The sequence below is a fragment of the Saimiri boliviensis genome, chromosome 12 (genome assembly GCF_048565385.1).
Source record: "Saimiri boliviensis isolate mSaiBol1 chromosome 12, mSaiBol1.pri, whole genome shotgun sequence".
Classification (NCBI taxonomy): Eukaryota; Metazoa; Chordata; class Mammalia; order Primates; family Cebidae; genus Saimiri; species Saimiri boliviensis.
The window spans coordinates 89,004,421-89,026,721 of record NC_133460.1 but is presented as its reverse complement, the minus strand read 5'-3'; the positions used below and the strand labels follow the sequence as shown (position 1 = coordinate 89,026,721).

At 42.2% G+C, this 22,301-nt stretch overlaps 3 protein-coding genes across 8 annotated transcripts in view; 1 reads left to right on the top strand and 2 right to left on the bottom strand.

The window, feature by feature from the left end:
* GSTO2 (glutathione S-transferase omega 2) overlaps positions 1 to 477 on the bottom strand; it is a 32,557-nt gene extending 32,080 nt beyond the window's left edge. For 3 of the 4 annotated variants that reach the window (XM_010333106.2, XM_010333108.2, XM_039464968.2), the window contains exon 1: positions 194 to 477. The gene's annotated coding sequence lies outside the window, so the exon portion shown is untranslated. Of the gene's footprint in view, positions 1 to 189 lie in introns of all 4 variants that reach the window. The other variant, XM_074382849.1, reaches the window with a different exon arrangement.
* Positions 478 to 524: 47 nt separating this feature from the next.
* CFAP43 (cilia and flagella associated protein 43) overlaps positions 525 to 22,301 on the top strand; it is a 137,882-nt gene continuing 116,105 nt past the window's right edge. The window contains exons 1-2 of one of the 3 annotated variants that reach the window (XM_074382844.1): positions 525 to 613; positions 5,220 to 5,287. The gene's annotated coding sequence lies outside the window, so the exon portion shown is untranslated. Of the gene's footprint in view, positions 614 to 811; positions 899 to 5,219; positions 5,288 to 22,301 lie in introns of those variants that run through there. The other 2 variants (XM_074382843.1, XM_074382845.1) reach the window with 2 other exon arrangements.
* On the bottom strand, positions 1,680 to 15,537 carry GSTO1 (glutathione S-transferase omega 1). The gene is made up of 6 exons (XM_003922221.4): positions 15,299 to 15,537; positions 14,976 to 15,084; positions 10,023 to 10,245; positions 6,669 to 6,767; positions 3,097 to 3,203; positions 1,680 to 1,883 (listed from the first exon to the last, which is right to left on the bottom strand). The coding sequence occupies exons 1-6, from the start codon at positions 15,330 to 15,332 to the stop codon at positions 1,730 to 1,732; spliced, it is 726 nt and encodes a 241-aa protein (XP_003922270.1). The 5' UTR covers positions 15,333 to 15,537; the 3' UTR covers positions 1,680 to 1,729.

Here is a 22,301-nt window from a genome sequence, read left to right as displayed (position 1 = left end):
TTGCACTTTTTTGGATGTGAAATTCTTTGTTGCAACACTGGCCAAGGTTAAATGGGATTTCCCGTAAAGTGTTAGGCAGAAGTTAAAGTTGGCAATCCTATTGTGGGCCCTGAAATTCGCGTAAACCCCAAGAAACAGAATTGACCTCAAAACCCTCTTCCCTTCCAATACAATGCAGACCGAACGGACCCACCCGGTGGCGGTGAGAGGTGTCCCGCGAGGGACTTCCACGAACGCGCAAGACCAAACCGGGATTGACAACAGCAGCAAGGAGGCGGGGCCTATACGAGGCCCGCCCCTTGCACGTGATCCTACCCGCCAACAAGCCGCGGCGCCCGGAGCGTCAGCCAATCCTCAAAGCTTTGGAAGTGTTTGCCAAGTAGAGCGGCTGAGCCAATGGGCGGCCGCGTTACGGGTTGCTAGAGATCGGGATTCGCGGGTCCCGCAGGCGCTGGTGGAAGCCGGTAGTGGTTGGCTGTGGGACGCCGGCACCCGGCTGCGCACCCGAGGGGAAATCCGCCGGAAGTCACCGGCGCCTAGCGGCTCCGTAAGGCGCGCGGCTGCAGAGGCGGTCCGCAGCCGCCGGCAGCCGGGGCGTTGGTGGCCGCTGAAGGTAGGCGACAAGAGGCCTTTGTGAAGTCAAGCGGCTCTAGGTCGCCCTCCGGGTGCCGCCCCCACACCGCCTGCATCACCTGGGGCGGGGGTGGGGGACCGTTTCAAACACGGGCCTCGCGGCCCGCCCCAGCCTGGTGAATCGGAAATGCAGCGGTGAGCCATCGGTCATTATGCACCCTTCAATGTAAGAATTCGTCATTCGGAGGTTTCTCTCAATGGCGAACTCGATAATAAGTCCAGGGAACCAGACAATTGGGGCGGACCCACAGCCCCGATTCCGATGGTAAGAGCAGTGTGCTGGGTGTGATCTTTCCGCCAGCACCTTAAGGCCTCACTTAACCTCTGGACCTTAGTTGCATCATCTGTAGAATGAAATGATGCTCTCGGACCTACCTTCTCGTGGTGGTGATGTGATGATAAAAATGAAATAGCGAGAAACCCAGTGGCCTGTGGAAATGTATGGAAGATGGCATTAGTGTTTCCCAGTGGGAGATATTACTCATCGACCGTATAGGCGGAATTGACTGATGCGACCTACCAGTATTTAATTACACAAATGGAACACCACACCTAAGTGTTCAGCCTGGGATTTGATAGGAAGGATGTGAAGGGGTTAGAGACTGGGAGACCAAATAGGAATCTGCCCAGTCACCCAGCTTTGGGGTAATGTAGGTCCGGTCTTCAGTGGCAACAATAGTGAAGTTGATGATAGAAAAGAAAGAAGAAGGAATTGAAAGTTTCTCAACTAAGAAACCAGAAGACAAGAAACGAGAGAGCATCTCTTGAAATCACAACAGGGTAACCAAGTGAAAATTTCCTGTGAGCAGTTAGAAAGTTAGATTGAAGTACAGATTTTGCTAGAGATGATAATTTGGGGGTTTTCAGCATGGACTATGATAGAACCCTCAGAGTCGTTTTAGCATCCTAACACAGGAAATGTGTTTCCATTTCTGTTGGGGGGCCTTGAGACCCCCCCAGTTAGGCCGTTGATGTCAAATCAGTCAGAGAAGATGATCCCGTGCAACCAGAGCCCTTGGTAAAATAAAAGCATGTTATTATTCATATTAGTGAAAGAAAACATCAGACATAGCTTTATTGCTGACTCCTGCCCCCTTCAGAGCCCATAGTCACAGGCCTCAGGGCTGTTCTGTAAGTACAGCTCTAGGAAACCTTGCCAGTCCTTCACACTAGTGAGCAGGGCTGAGACTGTGGGATCTTCCTTCATGGCTGCCATCCACAGTTTAAGTTTTGGAGTGTGATCTACACACCTGTGGGAAGAGGAAAAAATGAAAGGCATGAGCTAGGTCATCTAGGATGACATCACAAAGTCTCCCATTTATTACTCTGCAATGTCATTTTTTTTCCCTTAAATATTTCATTTAAAATATTTTAAAATGTATGTAATCATAGAATATTCCATTTGAAAAACATTGTAAAGGTCCCTTTTTTATACAATTGAATGAGACTAAAGTGAAGTGACTTGTTCAGTTAATGTGAGAACTTGCTCAAAGAGAGAAAGTGACAACTTACTAAAATGAGATCAGGAATTTTTTTTTTTAATTTTATTTTTTTATTATAACTTTTTTTTTTTTTTTTTTTTTTTGAGACGGAGTTTCACTCTTGTTACCCAGGCTGGAGTGCAATGGCACGATCTCGGCTCACCGCAACCTCCGCCTCCTGGGTTCAGGCAATTCTCCTGCCTCAGCCTCCTGAGTAGCTGGGATTACAGGCACACGCCACCCATGCCCAGCTAATTTTTTGTATTTTCAGTAGAGACGGGGTTTCACCATGTTGACCAAGGATGGTCTCAATCTCTTGACCTCGTGATACACCCACCTCAGCCTCCCAAAGTGCTGGGATTACAGGCTTGAGCCACTGCGCCCAGCTAGGAATGTTTTATGTTAATTTTTTTTTTTTTTTTTTTTTTTTTTTTTGAGACGGAGTTTCGCTCTTGTTGCCCAGGCTGGAGTACAATGGCGCGATCTCGGCTCACCGCAACCTCTGTCTCCTGGGTTCAAGTGATTCTCCTGCCTCAGCCTCCTGAGTAGCTGGGATTACAGGCACACGCCACCATGCCCAGCTAATTTTTTGCATTTTTGGTAGAGATGGGGTTTTACCACATTGGCCAGGATGGTCTCTAACTCCTGACCTCAGATGATCCCCCCACCTCAGCCTCCCAAAGTACTGGGCTTACAGGTGTGAGCCACCACACCCTTCCCCTTACGGATTTTTAATCAGGAAGGAAGGAGTAAATTTTAAAGCACTTTACTACATGTCACAGAAATCCCTTGCCCCCTCCCAGTGATGGATAATAGAGTAGGTGTATGACATGCCCTGGGTAGTCCAAGACTGTCCTGTCTGCTTGTTCTCATTCTGACCAGTTGTATTAAATATTTTAATGTTTGTTAAATAAAAGAAAGGTCAGTATATGCTATTCCAACTATCATCCTAAATTATGCACAAAATATTCAAATGTCTTACTCATTTAACTTCATTGCTTCCAGCCGTTCAAACCAGGGCCAGATGAGGTAATCAATCATCGAGATAGAACTGCCACCAAAGAAGGTTGTCTTCTTATTAGTCAGAACCTGAACATTAAACAGCACAAAAGTATTTCTTATTTGTGCATGTACTAAGACTCACTAGAAAGGGAAATTAAGTAGAGCAGGTGAGAGAAGCAGTTTTTACTCTGATAATATCCAAGTTGGGTTTTGTCCATTTGATCCAAAAGCTTAATTAAGCTTTAGAATCTGTTGGTCTGGGATAAGGCACAACAACAACATAAACTGGAAAACTGAGAAAAATGAAACAAGTCACAGAGTATGAAATATTTGTAATACAAAGGACTGGTGTTCAGAATATAGAAAGGATTCCTGGGAATCATTAAGAAAAATGGCAAACAATCCTTTAGAAAAATGAGCAAGACTTGATCTTCACCAAAGATGTCCAGATGGCCAACAATCATTTGAAAAGGTGTTCAACTGTATTAGTCATTAGAGAAATGCAAATTCAAACCAAAATGCAATAACACTATACATCCATGAGAATGGCTAAAATGAACAAAGTTGGCAAGAGTTTGGAACCACTGTCGTAGAGGTGTAAATTGGTACAACCATGCTTTAAGAGTATGCATACTCTATCACCCAGCAATTCTCCTTAGAAATGTAACACATGTTCACCAAAATATAGGTATGTGAATGTTCACTGCAGCACTATTTGTAATAGCCCAAATGTGAAAATGTTTACTATCAAGAGTAGAATAGGTAAACTGTAGTATACTACACTTTGGAACACTGTATAAAGAATAGGGGAAAACTACATACAGCATAGATGAACCTCACAAACTTAATACTGCATGAAAGCAGGCAGACCCAAAAAGATGAATATTATGAGTCCACTTGTATAAAGTACAAAAAAGCCCAAACTAATATTTTGTTAGCTGATGAGGGTGCTGGTTCCATGACTGTGTTCACTTTGTGAAAATGTGTTATGTTCTTATGCTTTGGGCTCTACATTAAAAATTGCAAAATATTAATTTTTCAATATAAATGCACAGTCTCCAGCTTATGTTGGTTCAACTTAAATTTTTTCAACTTTACGATGGTACAAAAGCAATAAGCATTCAGTAGAAACAGTACTTTGAACTTTGAATTTTGCTTTTTTCCTGGGCTATGCTTTGCAGTATGATAATCTTTTTTTTTTTTTGAGAGTGAGTCTTGCTCTGTCGCCAGGCGCCAGGCTGCAGTGCAGTGGTGCTATCTCGGCTCACTGCAATCTCAGCCTCCCCGGTTCAAGCAGTTCTCTTGCCTCAGCCTCCCGAGTAGCTGGGACTACAGGGGCATGCAACCATGCCCAGCTGATTTTTATATTTTTAGTAGACACGGGGTATCACCATGTTGGCCAGGATGGTCTCGATCTCTTGACCTCGTGATCCACCTGTCTTGGCCTCCCAAAGTGCTGGGATCACAGGCATGAGCCACTGCACTCGGCAGCAGTATGATACTCTTGATGCTGGGCAGCCACACCGTCAGGAGAGTAAACAACCAGTACTCTCATGTGTACTGTGTTGCCAGCATTTTTGGATACAGGTATTAAATATTCAACACACTATAAATAGATTGAATGAATATGAGATATTCAACACACTATAAATAGGTTTTATGTTTGACAGTTTTGCCTAATTGCAGGCTAATGGAAGTTTTCTGAGCACATCTAAAGCAGGCTAGGCTAAGCTATGATGCTCTATAGGTTGGGTTTATTAAACGCATTTTCTACTTAGGATATTTTCAACTTAATGATGGGTTTATTGGATGTAACTTCATTGTAAGTGCAGAAGCATTTGTACTTAAAATATACTGGAAATAGACTGAATTAACTGCTAAACAGATGGCAATCATTTGAAAACCCAACAAATTTTATGTTTGAAATTTTTAAGAAGGCTAATTTGTTAAAGGGTTTGCCAAAGGAGGCAATTAAGAATATTATCTGGCTATTTAAACCAACACCAAACTAATTTGCCCTTTCTAAATAGCCTCCATGGTTTTTCTCAATGCATAATATGCATTTTAGATTGCTTATATCTACCTCTTGTGTTCTGTGTACAGCTAAACTAATTATCTGAAGAATATGGACCGCATCTTACTTTCCAGCTCCTACACTGTTCAGCAGAAAGGTATGTAAAACCAAAAAACCAATTACCATTAAAGAAATCAAACTAGTAATGAAAAATCTACCCCTGTTAAAGACACCAGGCTCAAATGTTTTATAGAAACTGCTAGTCCCTAACAAATGGTTTTAGAGATTAGAAAAACAGGTTAGTTACCCAACTCATCTTATGAAGTTAGAATATCCTTGATACCAAAACCCAATAATGATACTGTAACAGTGTCCCCAAACTAGGGCCTGCGGGCTGCATGCGGCCCCCTGAGGCCATTTATCCGTCCCCCCGCCACATTTCAGGAAGGGGCACCTCTTTCATTGGTGGTCAGTGAGAGGAGCACAGTATGTGGCGGCCCTCCAACAGTCTGAGGGACAGTGAACTGGCCTCCTGTGTAAAAAGTTTGGGGACGCGTGTACTATAAGAATAGAAAATTATAGACCAATATCATTTATGAACATACATACAAAAATCATTTAACTATTAACTAATTGTACTGTACATATAAAAATCCATAGAGAACAAGTAGGTTTTATCTTAGGAATGCTAGGATGGCTAAACATTAAAAAAAAAAATCTGTCAGTAGCACCATATTCACCAGATTAAGAGGAAAAAACTTCTATGTACATTTCAGTAGATCTAACAGATGCAGAAAAAGCATTCAATAAAATTCAACCTTTAAAAAATTAGCAAACTAGTAATAGAAGAGAACTTTAGAATGAAAAAAAAGGTTTCTGAAAAACCTACAGCAAATGTCATACTTACGGATAAAATGTTAAAATGCATTCCCATAAAAGACAGGAACTATATCTCTTGTCAGTAAAACTTTAGGCTTAGCATGAATGAAATGTCTCAAGGCCAAGAGGCAGACTCTGAGGCCCAAATGTCAGCTTTCCCCAGAAAGAGGTAAAATGTATCTGGGTTCCCCCAAGTATCTGTACTGTTTATTGCAAACTTTTTCTTGTAGGAAATATTTAGTATATAATACTAAGTTGAAAAACAGGACACAGAATGATATCTATGCTCTGATTAGAGCTACATTAATTTTTTTTTTAAATATATGGACGAGGACTGCAAACAAGCATGGAAAACTGGATACATGAAAACTTGTGGAAATGTGGGTACAATTTTCTTTTTCCCTGTTATTTTAATGTTAACACAGCAAAATATTTTAAAAGCAAGCCCATGACTAAGTATTTTTAGGTGTTTTGATTTATATCTTAAGCAGAACAGCTTTCTGCTTTATAACAGCAGTCTGTTGTAAACAAAAATCTTTATGGGAATTTTTCTAGTTGCCATAAAGTGACTTGGGAAGTGGGAGCATGCAGAAAAGAATAGGAGGAAAAGGAGGGTAGATATAGTCATCGTTTACTCTGATGATAGAAGAAATGATTACCTCCTCTAGCTTGCTAAATTCTTTACGAAATTCTTCTTTTAGGCCAGCACAGTCTTCCTTATTTTGGCTTCTAATAAAGCTTCCTACCAAGGATGGCACCTAGACAGAGAATAATTTCTTAGTTAATCAGTTTACATCTAACCCCCTCACATAAAAACATGATAGAACCCTCATAGTCCTGGTATCAAGGTGTTCTAGAAACATCAAGGGTGTACCAAGTTCCTGTGCTCACAGAGGTAATGGACTGGTCTTAGGAACAGTTTTGTGGCCTAAGATGCTGGGTTGGTCAGGATTTTATAAATTATAAATAACAGAACCTACTTTGGCACATTTAAGAGACACTCTCTTTTTTTTGAAACAGTCTTGCTCTGTCAAGACCATATTGGCCAGGCTGGTCTCGAACTCCTGACTTCAGGTGATCCTTCTGCCTCAGCCTCCCAAATTGCTGGGATTACAGGCTTGAGCCACCACACTCGGCCAACACAACTTTCTTTAAAGGAGATTGAGGGGCTCATAGAATTATTGGGAGGCTGAACAAACAGGCTTGGAATTAAGACAGAACATCCCAAAATCATGCTGAGAACTGGCCTACTGGGAAGTGCCCACTGCTGCCAGTGCAGCTGAGCACTAGATGCTTCCAGTTTGTGTGGCTGCCAGAAAATGGAGTCTGAAGTAACTGCCATTTCTACTCTGGAATTTTATCTTGTAACCAACACTGCTAAAACCCAGAAGCACTGTCACCACTCTCCCCTGCAGAACCAGTGGAGAGCTGAGTATCTTAAACAGATCCCACCAAGCCTGTTTCCTCCCCTTGCTCGTTTCTGAGTTGAACTCCATGGTGTATGTCTGACAGGAAGAGCCTGGGTCACAAAACTTGGCCCCAGCTGCAAAGAGCTAGGGAAGATAATTTTTCTGATATTCTGTGTTGGGGCGGACACCAGGAGGCTGTTAAAAGGGACTGGCTACCTAAAGAACTGACGGGTGTAGCAGCAGATGCTTTAATGCTCATGATGGTGTATATGTGTTTTAATACTTCAGTCTTTGGTGTCATTTCATTGCAAGACACGGAAGTCCACTCATCCTAGTGTAAGTAAACAGACACTTGTAAAAATACAGAATCCCGTGAATTCTCATCCACATCAGTTCTGCCTGCCTTCACTGGGACTGAAGGCTTTCAGGCAGCCCTTTTGTTCACATTTCCATCTGGGCCTACCTGGTCTTTCATTTGTTTTTCCCTAAATTTCTGCTCCATATTACTTTCCATACTTCAGTCCCTTTGCAATGCTTTTAATTTTTGATCTTCTAAAAATTTATTTCTTAAGTGGCTTTAATTTTTCTAGCCTCTGATGTATGTCTTTACTGTCCTCACCTTTACTGTCTTAGTCTCTGTGTCTCATTTCCAAGTTCCCAGGAGAGGAGATGACTGGCCCAGGCGTGGGGGTGGGGTACATTGCTGTTCTGATGGGCTGTGGCCAGGAGAGCAGGGTCATATGTACATAAGGCCATCGCTCCTTTAAAAGTGAGCAGGGAAGTAAAGGTGGGCATCTTCAGCATTACTTTTAAAGCTCAGTTTCTTTCTAGATAGTGCAATGAGTCTCTTGTGACTGCTTTTTAAAGTAGTAGCTTTATGCATGAAAGTAAAGCTTCATGCCTAAAAGCTTTACTTTCAAATCTCATTTTCTCTGACGTGTCCGACAAGTCCTTTCAAATCCAGTTTCTGTTTACCTCTCCAAAGTTATCCCTTTTCTCTCTTCTCCTGACACTTTATATTCCAGCCATACTAAAAACAGTCTTCCAGAACTGGCACCAGACTAAAGGCATCTTTCTTAAAGAACCACTCAGGCTTAGTTTTCTGGTTGATACTGATGACTTTGTGTCTTGAGGCTTCATGCTTTTAACTTGTTACTAAACTCTCCAACATCTTACTTGAAAATGTCATGTTCCCTTTACATTATCTTTAACAGCAGCCACCTCTACTCTTCTTTTTTTTTTTTTTTGAGACGGAGTTTCGCTCTTGTTACCCAGGCTGGAGTGCAATGGCGCGATCTCGGCTCACCGCAACCTCTGCCTCCTGGGTTCAGGCAATTCTCCTGCCTCAGCCTCCTGAGTAGCTGGGATTACAGGCATGTGCCACCATGCCCAGCTAATTTTTTGTATTTTTAGTAGAGACGGGGTTTCACCATGTTGACCAGGGTGGTCTCGATCTCTTGACCTCGTGATCCACCCGCCTCAGCCTCCCAAAGTGCTGGGATTACAGGCTTGAGCCACCGCGCCCGGCTACCTCTACTCTTCTTTCACCCTCATCTTACTAGGCAGGTGACTCACCCTTTCTCATTGGCTTCCCTTTATAACGTATTCTAAAACAGAATGTTCTCCCTGTAACTCTCTTAGAGTATTTCTTTAACCATCTCTTTCTCTAGAGCTAGTTCTTTATACACTGACCATACTACCAAGGTGACAATATTATAGGCGTATAACCAGACATGCTATTTTTGGTGTCTAAATACACATCTGTTAGTCATTTCTTTGTTAATACTAATTGTTTAATCCATAACATTGATGTTAATTAAGGTACAAACAGTTCTACAGGAATGTCATTTATTCAGTCATCTGAGTTATTGCCAACACAAAGTAGATGCTCACTGCTAGACGCTGTGGCTATAAGGACAAGAACTAAGTAACTGCCATGTGTCATACTCCACTCTTGGTGTTTTATATTAACTGATTTTTATCTTACAAGGTGGAAACAATTACCACATTCATTTTATCAATGATGAACTGAGGGATAGAGAGGCACAGTAATAAGTAACTGGCTCAGAGTCGCAAGAGTAGCAGAGCTGGTCACAAAACTAGGCAATGAACCAACAATGATCAAAACACAGCCCTCACCCTCAAAGAACTCACAGCCCAGTGCAGTACACAAGGCAAGAAGGCAGGCAAAATTTCACACGGATGGGAATTCAGAAGCTAGAGCACTAACCAGCCTGGACAAGCTCCTGACAGGCAGCAGTCTCCGAGCAGACACTTGAAAAATAACATGGAGATAACCAAGCACAGTGAGAAGAGGGAAGAATCTTACAGCAACAGTTGAGAGAGAAAGGGGTGAATTTGGGAATTCTGGAAAAAAGTTTAGTATGGCTGGAATATATAAAGTGTCAGGAGACGCGTGAAAAGGGATCACTTTTGAGGTAAACAGGAACTGGATCATGAAAGGACTTGCAGGACATGGCAGCGCTGACAAGCATATTCCTTTTTGTGTTTCTCTCCCAAATCACTGAATCATAAATGAAAGCATTGATTTAGCTTTAAAAAACAGGTTTTTCAAATAGGAGCTGAAATTTCTCATACACAAACCTTAGAAAACAACTCAAAGACCATCTTCTGGCAGGCTTTCTCATAGGGGTCATCAGGAAACAGCTTCTTCCCTGGGTATGCTTCATCCAGGTACTCACAAGTGATGGCAGACTCATAGATCAGCTGTCCCTGACTGTTTTCCAAAACTGGCACCAGACCAAAGGGATTTTTCTTAAAGAACCACTCAGGCTTATTTTTCAGGTTGATATTGATGACTTCATGCCTGAAAGACACACAGGAGACTGAAGAGAAGGAAACAACTTTTGTGCTTTTGGATAAATCCTCACTGGCTTTGCTATGCACTTAGCTGATTAGACCCCAAATTTTGGAGTCTGCCTAGATTCCTTCCATTCTAGTTTTTGATTTTATGAATTTGACTACTTTTGATACACCTTGTAAGTACAATCATGCAGTATTTGTCTTTCTGTGCCTAGCTTATTATAGTTAGCATAATGTCCTAGTTAGCAAGGTCCATCCATGTTGTCTCATATTGCAGAATTCCTTCCTTTTCAGGTGGAATAGCATTACCACATTTTCTTTATCCATTCATCTGTTGATGAACATTGACATTATGCTGTCATGAACAGTGCTGCAGTGAACATGAGTGCTAGTATCTCTTTGAGAACCTGATTTCAATTACTTTGGATATATACCCAATAGTGAGATTGCTGAATCATATGGTAGTTCTTTTTGTAATTTTTTGAAGAACATCTATACTGTTTTCCATGGCAGCTGTACCATTTTACATTCCCACCAACAGTGTGCAAGGGTTCTGATTTCTACACATCCTTGCTAACACTTTTTGTCTTTTTGAATTATAGTCATCCTGACAAGTGTGAGGTTATTACGTGACTTTGATTTGCATTTTCATGATGATTAGTGATAAGCACTTTTTTATATATCTGCTGCCCATTTTCATGTCCTCTTTGAAGAAATATCTATTTTTTTAATTTTCAATTTTTTTTGACACTGTCTCCCAGGCTGGAGTGCAGTGGCTTGATCACAGCTCACTGCAGCCTTGACCTCCTGTGCTCAAGTGATCCTGCTACCTACCAAGTAGTTGGGACCACAGGCATGCGCCACCACACCCAGCTAATTTTTTTGTAAAGACAGGATTCTGCCATGTTGTTCAGACTGGTCTTGAACTCTGGGGTTCAAGTGATCTGCCTGCCTTGGCCTAGGCCTCCCATAGTGCTGGGTTATAGGCATGAGCTACCATGCCCAGCCTGAGAAATGTCTATTTAAGATCTTAGCCCATGTTAAATCAGAGGTTTTTTTTTTTCTGTTGTTGTTGAGTTGTAAAGATTCCTTACGTATTTTGGAGATTAACCCCTTACCAGATATGTGGTTTGCAAGTACTTTTTCCTATTCCATAGGTTGCTTTTGCTCTGTTAAACATTTCTTTTGTCGTATGGGAGCTTTTTTTTTTTTTTTTTTTTGATGTTGTGTTTATTTTTGGTTTTGTTGCCTGGGCTTTGGTGTCATGTCCAGGAAATCATGGCCAAGGTCAATGTCATAAAGCTTTTTCCCTATGTTTTCTTTTACACGTCGGTCTTTTTTATATTCCTTGAATTTGCTCATGTGTTTCCACCTTAGAGTCTTTGCACTCGATGGTCCTCTGCCTCCTCTGCCTGTCTTTTCCCAGTTCTCTCTAGGTCAAACATATCTCCAGGCCCTCCCTGACCACAGCTCTGAAGTTGCTGAGCAGCTTCTATTACATGTTTATCATGTTTTACTGTCTTCATTAAACTGATAATATGTATCGAAATTACTTTGCTCACTTATTTACAAGTTTACTACGTTATCTTCCTAGAATGTAAGCTCCACAAAAGGTGGGATCTTGTGGATCCATTCATAGTAATAAACAAACATGTAAATAAGCAAAATACTAAATAGATATAAATGCTATGAAGAAAATAAAAAGTTTCAGACAAGGACTCAGTAAATATTTTTGTATTGAAATATTTCATATGAATAATGAATAAGTCTGTGCAAATGCTTTAAAATTGTCAATAAGACACTCCATTTATGGCCAAGAAGTATCTTAGCTATAAATCATACAAAGCAACTAATTGAATTGTGTCCACTACCCACTATATGAGAACCAACATAAAATTCAGGGTTTTTTTTTTGCTAATTGGAGTAAAAAGTTTCTTGTTTTCTATGAGGATATTAAGGAATCCTTAAAATCCACCCACAAGGCCAGGCGTGGTAGCTCACACCTGTAATCCCAGCACTTTGGGAGGCTGAAGTGAGTGGACTGCTTGCTTGAACCCAGGAGTTCAAGGCCAGCCTGGGCAACATGATGAAACTCTATCTCTACAAAAAATACAAAAATTAGCCAGGTGTGATGGCACACGCCTGTAGTCCCAGCTACTCAGGATACTGAGGTGGGAGGATCACTTGAGCCCAGGAGGCAGAAGTTGCAGTGAGCCATGACTGCACCACTACACTCCAGCCTGGGTGACAGAGTGAGACCCTGTCTCCGGGGGAAAAAAAAAAAAAAAAAAATCCACACACAAAATAAGCTTTCAGATTAAAGCTCCATGGACTGATTTTTTTTTTTTTTTTAATGTTGTCTAAGTAAACGATACAAAGTAAACCAAAAAGGAAGAAAACAGGTGAAATCCAGGCTATGGTCAGACTGTATTTAGGTCTATCTTGGATGTTGCCTGAGACTGTAGAGGAACTAAGAGAAAGGAGGCAGGTTCGCCGGGCGTGGTGGCTCAAGCCTGTAATCCCAGCACTTTGGGAGGCCGAGGCGGGTGGATCACGAGGTCAAGAGATCAAGACCATCCTGGTCAACATGGTGAAACCCCGTCTCCACTAAAAATACAAAAAAATTAGCTGGGCATGGTGGCACGTGCCTGTAATCCCAGCTACTCAGGAGGCTGAGGCAGGAGAATTGCCTGCACCCAGGAGGCGGAGGTTGCGGTGAGCCGAGATCACGCCATTGCACTCCAGCCTGGGTAACGAGCAAAACTGCGTCTCAAAAAAAAAAAAAGAAAGGAGGCAGGTCCATATGACCGTCAAGGCTGAATAAATGTTCAACAAAACAGATTACTAAAATAATAGACACCAATACCTTTTGTTTTCTATTTTCCCATCCACAGCTGTAGCTAGATGGGGAAAATGTCTATTGAAGATCTTAGCCCATGTTCTTAGATGGGCTAAGATCTTAAATAGACATTTAACAATCTAAATATCCTTTGAGGATTTAAATACATATTCCCCATGGAAACAAACATCTAGTTTGAACATGAGCCCAGGTGTGTGTGTAATTTAAAAGGTTCATGTGCTGACAGAATGAACACTGAACACTTAGGTACCAGCCATTGCAAAAAAAAAAAAAAAAATTATTTGGCCCCTTGCCCAAGAATTATCAACATTTTTGAACATTTATACTATGAAAACAAAAGGCAGATCCTGGGCTTTTGTGATTTTTTTTTTTTTTAAGTAGCTCAGAACACACATGCATTCTGGTAACCTGGCATTGTGAGCCAACAAGTCTATACATCTGCCACAGCAAGTTGGAAAATGAATCTTTTAGAGAAAACCGTGCTTTGTTAAGTCATGTCATGTGGTTAGAATCTAGTACTTTACCAATAAAAGCCTCCTGGGGCGCAAGCTTAAAACTAGTCTATTACTGTAGTAGATCTTTGTTGTTTGCACTGTCTGGAAGCTGTTACCACCCACTCCTCCCCTCTACCCTTACACTATTAAGTTAAGATAATTTCAGTGTTCCTTTGGAAAATTGTCCCAGTAAGTAAGGTAGGGTTGTTTTCAAACTAGACGTCCAGGGCAAAGCACATAACCCAGGACTTTGTGCCCCTGAATCCGGCTGTGTCCTGCTCCTGGAGTTTTTCAATTAAATGAGTACCAAAAAATATCTTTTTTCAATTTCGGTTAAATTAGATTTCTCTTAGTATAATAAAAGATCTATTACAGCAAATATGACAATGTTTTTGATAAACATTACTAAGTATTCTCCTATATGTTCAGAATCATAATCTCATCCAAATGAGATGCATTTCTTGGTGAGGTAATGACTAATCTCCTTCAAAATGTATTTTTAAAATGCATTTTACCTTTCTTTTAGGGAAGATAATTGCCTACCCCTAAGGACTTTCCCCTTAGAAGACAAAATTAGTTCACAAACAGTAAGCACACAGAAAATTCCTTAAGAATGGAGGTTTTGTTTTAAATTTCCACAGCGCCTTCCAGCCTTCCACATCACAGATAAATAAATGTCTAATCAACAGACATCCAAAGGTCATGGGAAGGGGAGTGGTTCCAATGGATATTTGGTGTCCCAGAAAAGCCAAGTGACTATTGCACATGTCCTGTGGATAGCGCATAAGTCAAAACTATGGTAATTTCAAAACTGAGGCTCTGCGGAAGGATGAACTTCAGACACTTCCCTCTGATTCAACCAACAGCTCGATCCACAGGAACATGTGCAGTGAACTAAGCCCTACCCTAGAGGAGGGTCACGGTCTGAACTCTGCTGTACTGAGGTAAATTACTATTCTGGGAGGATACAATACATTCAGAATAACAACTAACAGTTAAGCTGGAATAAGAATGGAGAATCACAGTGGGGCGAAAGCGAAAGGACTCTGGACTAGGAATTCAGGACCTACCAAAGCTGAAAGAGCTGCTGCGGGTTATTACCCGGCAAATCACTAACATCACTGGAGCCTCAGTTTTTCTAATCCATTAAATGGTTGGTTAATCTAAATAAGGTGTCCTGGACCGCTAGAATCTGTGGCCTATTTTTCCTAGGGTAGGGTCTATAACTTACTGTCTCCCAAACGGCTGAGAAGAATTTAATGTGCAGTAAAGGATGCTGGCGGGAGGAGGGGGTCGAAGGGGGCTGAGACTCCACCCCACCCCGAGGCCTGCAGCAAGCTCCCGGACGGCCCGGGGAGCGTCCCCCGCCTGGGTGCCCACCTGATTCCCTTGGCCTTCAGAACCAGACGCGTCCTCTCAGCAAACGGGCAGAACCTCATGCTGTAGACGCGGATCAGGCCCTGTGGGACCGGCCCTGGGGGCGCGCTTCCTGCCGGGGAGAAGCGAAGGCGATTACGGCCCAGGGAGGTGTCGAGACCCCCCTCCCCCCGCGCCCCGTATCCCGCCGCCCCAGCGTCCCACCGCAGCTCTGGCCAGTTCCCCGCCGGTGGAGCGCTCCCGGGCGGCTGGCCTCCCCGAGCAGCCGCGAACATGCCGCCGGGGGTCGCCGAGATCACCCCCTCCTCGCGGCGGGCAGGCCTCACCCTTCCCCAGGCTCCTGGCTGACTCCCCGGACATCGTGGCGCAGCGCCGAGCGAGCTCCTCTGGGGTTTGCAGGCGATTCAGGAAGCAGGTCGCCCGTCCTTCCCGCCCTCCTTCCCTAGCTCAGAAGTGCCTGCCCCGGGCGGCGGCCAGCTCCACCCTGTCTGCCTTCCCGGCTTTACGGTATAGCCCTTAAAACATCTTAAGGGGCTGTTGCGTTGTTAAAGCGTGTCTCCGGCCAAGAGATGGCGCCACGGGGAGATGCACAAAAGTTCTAAATGCTCGGAGCCAAGCCTTGGCCCCCGAACGGAGGGGTCTCCAGCCCGCCCTCCACGAGGGTTCACGTCTGACCCTGGCCCTGACCTCCCTCCCGTGGCACTGACCTCTAAGCACCACCCGCTTGGTCCCAAGGCTTCAGGACTTCAGAGCCTGTGGCTCGAGCTCATGGCTCATTCCCCGGTCCAGAGCGTTCTCTCCCAAGGCTCCTGTTCAGCTTGTGAAGGGAAAATTAAAATCTCTGGACTCCAAACTCACTATACCAAAGGGAAGAGTCAAGCTTGGAAACTGAGTCAGGCAACAAACACTGCCTCCCATTTTGTTCCTAAATAGATAGCTACAAAGAAAAAAGGCCACACACCTCCCCAACGGGTTTCCTTACAAGGAAATTCCTAGTGGGCCCCCAGGATCTTTATTCTAAAACGGATCAGTTGAATTTCACCCTGGCAATGTAAATGAACAGCTTATCTTCACAAGCACGGGACAAAGACAGGCCCAGGAGTCATGCTTCCTCTTGCTAGAGAAAAATGCATATTTGACTGCTTTGTCTACACTATATTTAATCTTGTAAAAATGCAGATTCACTAAACACTAGACGAATGCTTAACTGACTCTTCCTCTACATCCGCCTTTCACATGTCACCTGTGCATTCAATGAATGCTGATCAAAGGCTCTAAAGAATGCAACTACCTGCCCCTTTTATCTACCTTCCCTTTTTTCTTTCTTTCCACTTTCCCCTACTGCCTGCTCTTTCCCCTTTAAATATTGAAGTCCTTAAGCCCTCTTTGGAAAGAGCACAGATCACAGATGTCCCTGTGATTTTGTGTTCCTTTTTCTCAGATGTGTCCTCAACCCTGGCAAAATAAACCTCTAAAATGATTGAGACTCACCCTGGTCATTTCCTTTGATTTACAAGCTTGGCTATGGCTCACTGCAGGTTTGCCCAGCCACCTGGACAGGCTTTTCCTTTTTCTGTCAGTACTATCTTAACATGACTATAGGGAGGGCCTCTATCCCTACTACCGCCTGTAGGATACATCCCTTTTCATTTCAGTCCGTAGGAGACAGCACAAACCCGGATATTATTAACCTCAGAATAATGGTGCTGCTTTCAAAAATCTCCCACTTTACTAAACTTTTGGGTTTTGAAGCCCTGGTAATGTAACTGAGTACTCTCATTTTTCTGAGACACAGAGAATGAGTTATTCTTTTAATTATTTGTTTCTCCTGTCTTTTCTCTTTCCTTCTTTCTCCCTGTTCCCCACTTCCTACTTAGCTCTTTAGAAATGCAATTATCTTTTACCTTCCCTTCACCAGACACTCCCTACAGGGCAAGCTTATCTAACTGGGTGCTTACTTAAAAGCTCCAGAGCAGAACTCTGGCCCATCAGGAGATTGCCTTGAGAGATAACAGTCAATATACATCCAGAAGTATGCCCAGACAAGGCTACTTTACAAAGGACTTCTGCCCATGATGGCATCACCCAGTAGATAAAGCACCAAAGGGAGTCCAGCGAACCTTGAACCCTCACCCACTCGCTCCCTCCCCAGCATGCAGTTCATACCAAGTCCTCCCTTTTAAAGCCCCTGTTTTCTGCCCCAGAAGCAAGGTGGTACCCTTAAGGCAGGAAGCCTGTTTTTCTTCCCCTAAGGTAGCTTTGGAATGAAAAAATCACTTTCTTTATACCAGACTTTGCTCTTATTAAAAATTGGACTTTGAAAGTGACAAGCAACTGAACATGCATGTCAGTTACAATAAGGGCACAGGCCCAGAAGCAAGCAGGTGGGCCGAATGAATTTAGTCTTGGGTTTGTGAATAAAGGTCTGGCCACAGAGTCCTCTCAAACAGCTCTTTTAACTTAGGGGTCAGAAAAGAGGGGTTCCAGGGCCATCATACAGATAAGGAAAAAGATTATTCAAAGATTTCTTTATTTGCCTAGATTTGAAAGCTGATAACTCCTGTGCTATTTTTGGGGTAGGATGGGGGGAGATGTCTGTTTTTATTTTGATTAGCCCTATTATGGGAGGAGCAGAGAATTTGGTGAAAAGCACCAAGTCTTGGAGCACCCTGCAAGTTTTGCTCCTGGCTCCACCCCTGTAATCAGTTGCTATGACTAGAGTAACAAAGTACTGCAGAGTGCCTTAAACAGCCTCACAGTTCTAGAGGCTGCAAGTCCAAGATGAAGGTGTCAGCAGGGTTGCTGCCTCCTCAGGACTGTGAGGGAGTCTGTTCCATGCCTCTCTCCCAGCTTCTGGTGGTTTGAGGGAATCTTTGGTGTCCCTTGGAGTGAAGAGGCACCATGCCATCTGTGCCTTCATCTTCATTTGCACTCCATTATTCACACTCATTTTAATTTAGTTACATCTGCAACAACCCTATTTCCAAATAAGGTCACGTACTGAGGTGCTGGGGATTAGGACATCAATGTATGAAATCAGGGGGAGCACAGTTCTACCCATAACAACCACTTATTAACGGTGAACATGGGGAAGTCACTAACCTCAGTGTGCTTCAGTTCCCTCACCTGTAAAATAAGATGGAAAAAATGTTATGCCTCCCATATAGATGTTTCAGGAAAGGGGTCCTGATCCAGACCCAAAAGAGGATTCTTGGATCTTTCGCAAGAAAGAATTCAGGGCAAGTCCACAGTGCAAAACAAAACCAAGTTTATTAAGAAAATAAAGTGGTGAAAGAACAGCTACTCCATAGACAGACTAGGGTGTTCCCAAAAGTAAGAGAACGAATGTGTTCACCCCAGATACCTTAAATATATAGGATGAAAAAGAGATCATGGGGAGATGTGCTCTGCTACAAGGATTTGTGATAAAGGATTAATTTTCATAATTACTATGTTTTGTAAGAATCAATATTATCTTTAAAGCAAAATTAGGAATCCCTTTGTTCTCAAGATATTGGGATATCTGGACACTCCCAAGTCTGGGTCTGTTGAGTAAACATTATCAATTCGTTCGCTTAACCATAAACATCTAGAGGCTAGGGATACCTAAGTTTCTGGGAGTGCAGCCCAGCAAGTCCCAGCCTCATTTTCCTAGCCCTCACTCAAGATGGAGTCACTCTGGTTCAGACATCTCTGACATGGAGTCTGTGGCAAGATTAAATCAGTTACTATACAGAAAGCACTTAGGGCAGCACTTGGCATAGAATGTGTTAAATAAATGTGATCACTACATATTTTTATTTAATTCAGTAAATAGGCAAGAAATGGATATACATTTTTAAAAATTGACCACATTTTTGCTGAAATAGGAGCATTGCTTAACTTTTTTTAAGGAAGTTGACTTTTTAGAAGAACTTTTAGCACATTAATGACTTCATGTAAATAACCTTGTAAATTTCAACTTGGCAGGGCAAAACCTCTGAATGGCCAAACAAAAAAATTTCACATCAAGGTGTTATTTTAAAACTTTTACTTGGAATGGCCTGTTCCCTAATTTAGTATGAATAATGTAATGTTTTGTTGTAATGATCTGAAAGATCCAGTTCATCAATAAATAAAGTAAAAGGTTAATTCCTCAAAGAAATAAATTGAAAATATACTCTCCCAGTGAATTACTGTACTATATTACTGGTGTGCATTATAATAGATCCTCTCCAAGTCCCTTGTGGTTGTGTAAACATCTGAATATACACTTGAGGAAAGAAAAGAACTTTCATCTGAGAAATATGAGCCATTTAAAATTATTAGGTCCAAAGAGACATTAAAATGAGATAGCAGTCATGCCCTACTTCCCGCTTTGAGCTATATATTCACCTCTTGAAACTGCTCGTTACAGCCACAAATTAAATAAGGTTAAATTAGGTTAAATAAATTAACCTAATAATGCCACAGCAAACACTGTAACCTACAGCCTATAGCTTAACAATATGTAGTCAGCTACTAATCAATGTTATTTCTGTAAACCAATGAGAATTCCTAACAAACAACTTTGTGTCAGCCCACTCCCTGAAGCCCTTTTTTGCCTTTGGAAATCCCCTTGTAACTGCTGCTAATGAGAGTGTCTATTCAGAGCAACTTGAACCTATACTTCTGGGTTGTAACCTTCAACCTTGGCTCAAATCACCTCTCTAATGGCATTAATTTTGCTTCACCTTCTTCCTTTTATGTTGACACACTGTTCATAGCCACAGTTAAAAGAAAACAATACATACTTTTTTACAACTACAATTCTTAATAATTAACCTACGAGACTAATCTGAGAGGATTCTGCTGATTAAAGATCAAGAGTTCAAGACCCTAGGGATAAAAAGTAGTTTTCTAAGTATCATCTGTCTTCACTTCCTATATACACCCACTTGATACAACATTCTTCTATGACTTTTCAGGAATATAACAAACAATATTATACTTTCTGATGCATAATAAATTAATGTTTATAAGGTTTTTTTACGGAATAAGTTAGGAATATTGAAAGTCACTATATTTGTCTGTTCTCACACTCCCAATAGAGACATACCTGAGACTGAGTAATACATAAAGGAAAGAGGTTTAATTGACTCACAGTACCACATGACTGGGGAGGCCTCACAATCAAGGCAGAAGGTGATGGAGGAGCAAAGTCATGTCTTACATGGTGGCAGGCAAGAGAGCTTGTACAGGAGAACTCCCATTTATAGAATCATCAGATCTCGTGAGACTACCACAAGAACGGGATAGGGGAAACTGCCTCCATGATTCAATTATCTCCACCTGGCCCCACCCATGATACATGGGGATTATTATAATTAAAGGTGAGATTTGGGTGGGGACACAGCCCAACCATATCAGTCACATTAACAGTTTCACTGTTATTTTAATAAATAATATTTGATTTAACTTTTTTTAAAAGTTAACAGCTATTATTCTATAAATAGGATTTTTTAAAAAAAATTAACATTCTGTGACAATCCATAGCAGAGAAACAGCCTTCATGGAAGGATGATTGAACATGTTAAAAGAAATGATTGAATGCATTAAAATAAAAACTTCAGCTAAATTAAATTTAAAGGAGTTTAATTGAACAATGAATGATTCATGAATTAGGCAGCTTGCAGAATCACAGCAGATTCATGGTCTGACACCTAAGTCTGATCTCTTAACTGCTACCATATCTCATGGATTCTAAGATTCACATTTCTTCATGTTTAAATACCTCTAAAAATTGAGGTTTACCCAAAATTACACCAGGCTATATAATTTTATTTTGGGAGGCTGAGGTTATAGGATTACTTGAGGTCAGGAGTTTGAGACTAGCCTGGCAAAAAATGGTAAAACCCTGTCTCTACTAAAAAATACGAAAATTAGCCAGACATGGTGGCACATGCCCGTAATCCCAGCTACTTGGGAGGCTGAGGCAGGAGAATCACTTGAACCCCGGAGGCTGAAGTTTCAGTGAGCTGAGATCACCCCACTGCACTCCAGCCTGGGCAACAGTGAGTGAAACTTTGTCTCAAAAAAAAAAAAAGGAGCTTGAATATAAGAAAAAAATGAGAGGATATTAAAAGTCCATGAGAGAAGAATGGATAAATAAATGTGGTGTATTCAAATAATGGACATCTACCCAGCAATGAAAACAAATAGCCTACAGCTATAGTTATCAATTTAAATGCCTCTAAGCCTATTGAGCCAGATACTGAGTCAAAGATTGATACTGAGGCCAGGCGCTGTGGCTCACGCCTATAATCCCAGCACTTTGTGAGGTTGAGATGGGTGGATCTCGAGGTTAGGAGATCGAGACCATCCTGGTCAACATGGTGAAACCCCGTCTCTACTAAAAATACAAAAATTAGCTGGGCATGATAGCGCGCACCTGTAGTCCCAGTTACTCAGGAGGCTGAGGCAGGAGAATTGCTTGAACCCAGGAGACGGAGGTTGCGGTGAGCCGAGATCGCCCCATTGCACTCCAGCCTGGGTAACAAGAGGGAAACTCCGTCTCAAAAAAAAAGATTGATATTGAGCCAGAAAAGCAAGTCAGAAAAATATATATAGTATGACTCTAAATGTGTTAACTTTAAAAACATGCAAAGTGAAACATCACATTAGTTACGGCTCATGCCTATGTGGTAGAATTGAAAAGCAGGGAACATGGCCGGGCGCGGTGGCTCAAGCCTGTAATCCCAGCACTTTGGGAGGCCGAGGCGGGTGGATCACGAGGTCAAGAGATCGAGACCATCCTGGTCAACATGGTGAAACCCCGTCTCTACTAAAAATACAAAAAATTAGCTGGGCATGGTGGCGCGTGCCTATAATCCCAGCTACTCAGGAGGCTGAGGCAGGAGAATTGCCTGAACCCAGGAGGCGGAGGTTGCGGTGAGCCGAGATCGCGCCATTGCACTCCAGCCTGGGTAACAAGAGCGAAACTCTGTCTCAAAAAAAAAAAAAGAAAAGCAGGGAACAGTAAACACAGGATTCAGGATGGTGGTTACAACCAGGGGAAAGGAAGGGAGTGGAAAAGGGAGGGTCCGTGATATAGGCGGGTGCTTCAAGGGTGTCAGTTCCCCTCTGTTTCTTCAGCTGGAAGGTGGCTTCTAGAGAATGGCATTGAGGTGGGAAAAGATGAGGTGGGAAGAAATGAGGTGGGGACTGTTGTCATTTAAAAACTTTCTATACGCTTTGGTTTTTTACTATTAATATATACTATATTGGGGGAAATTAAGATTTAAGAAACATTTTTAAAAGAACAGGGAAAAAAAACCTACCGTTAAAAGGCAACTATTAAAAGGGATGAAG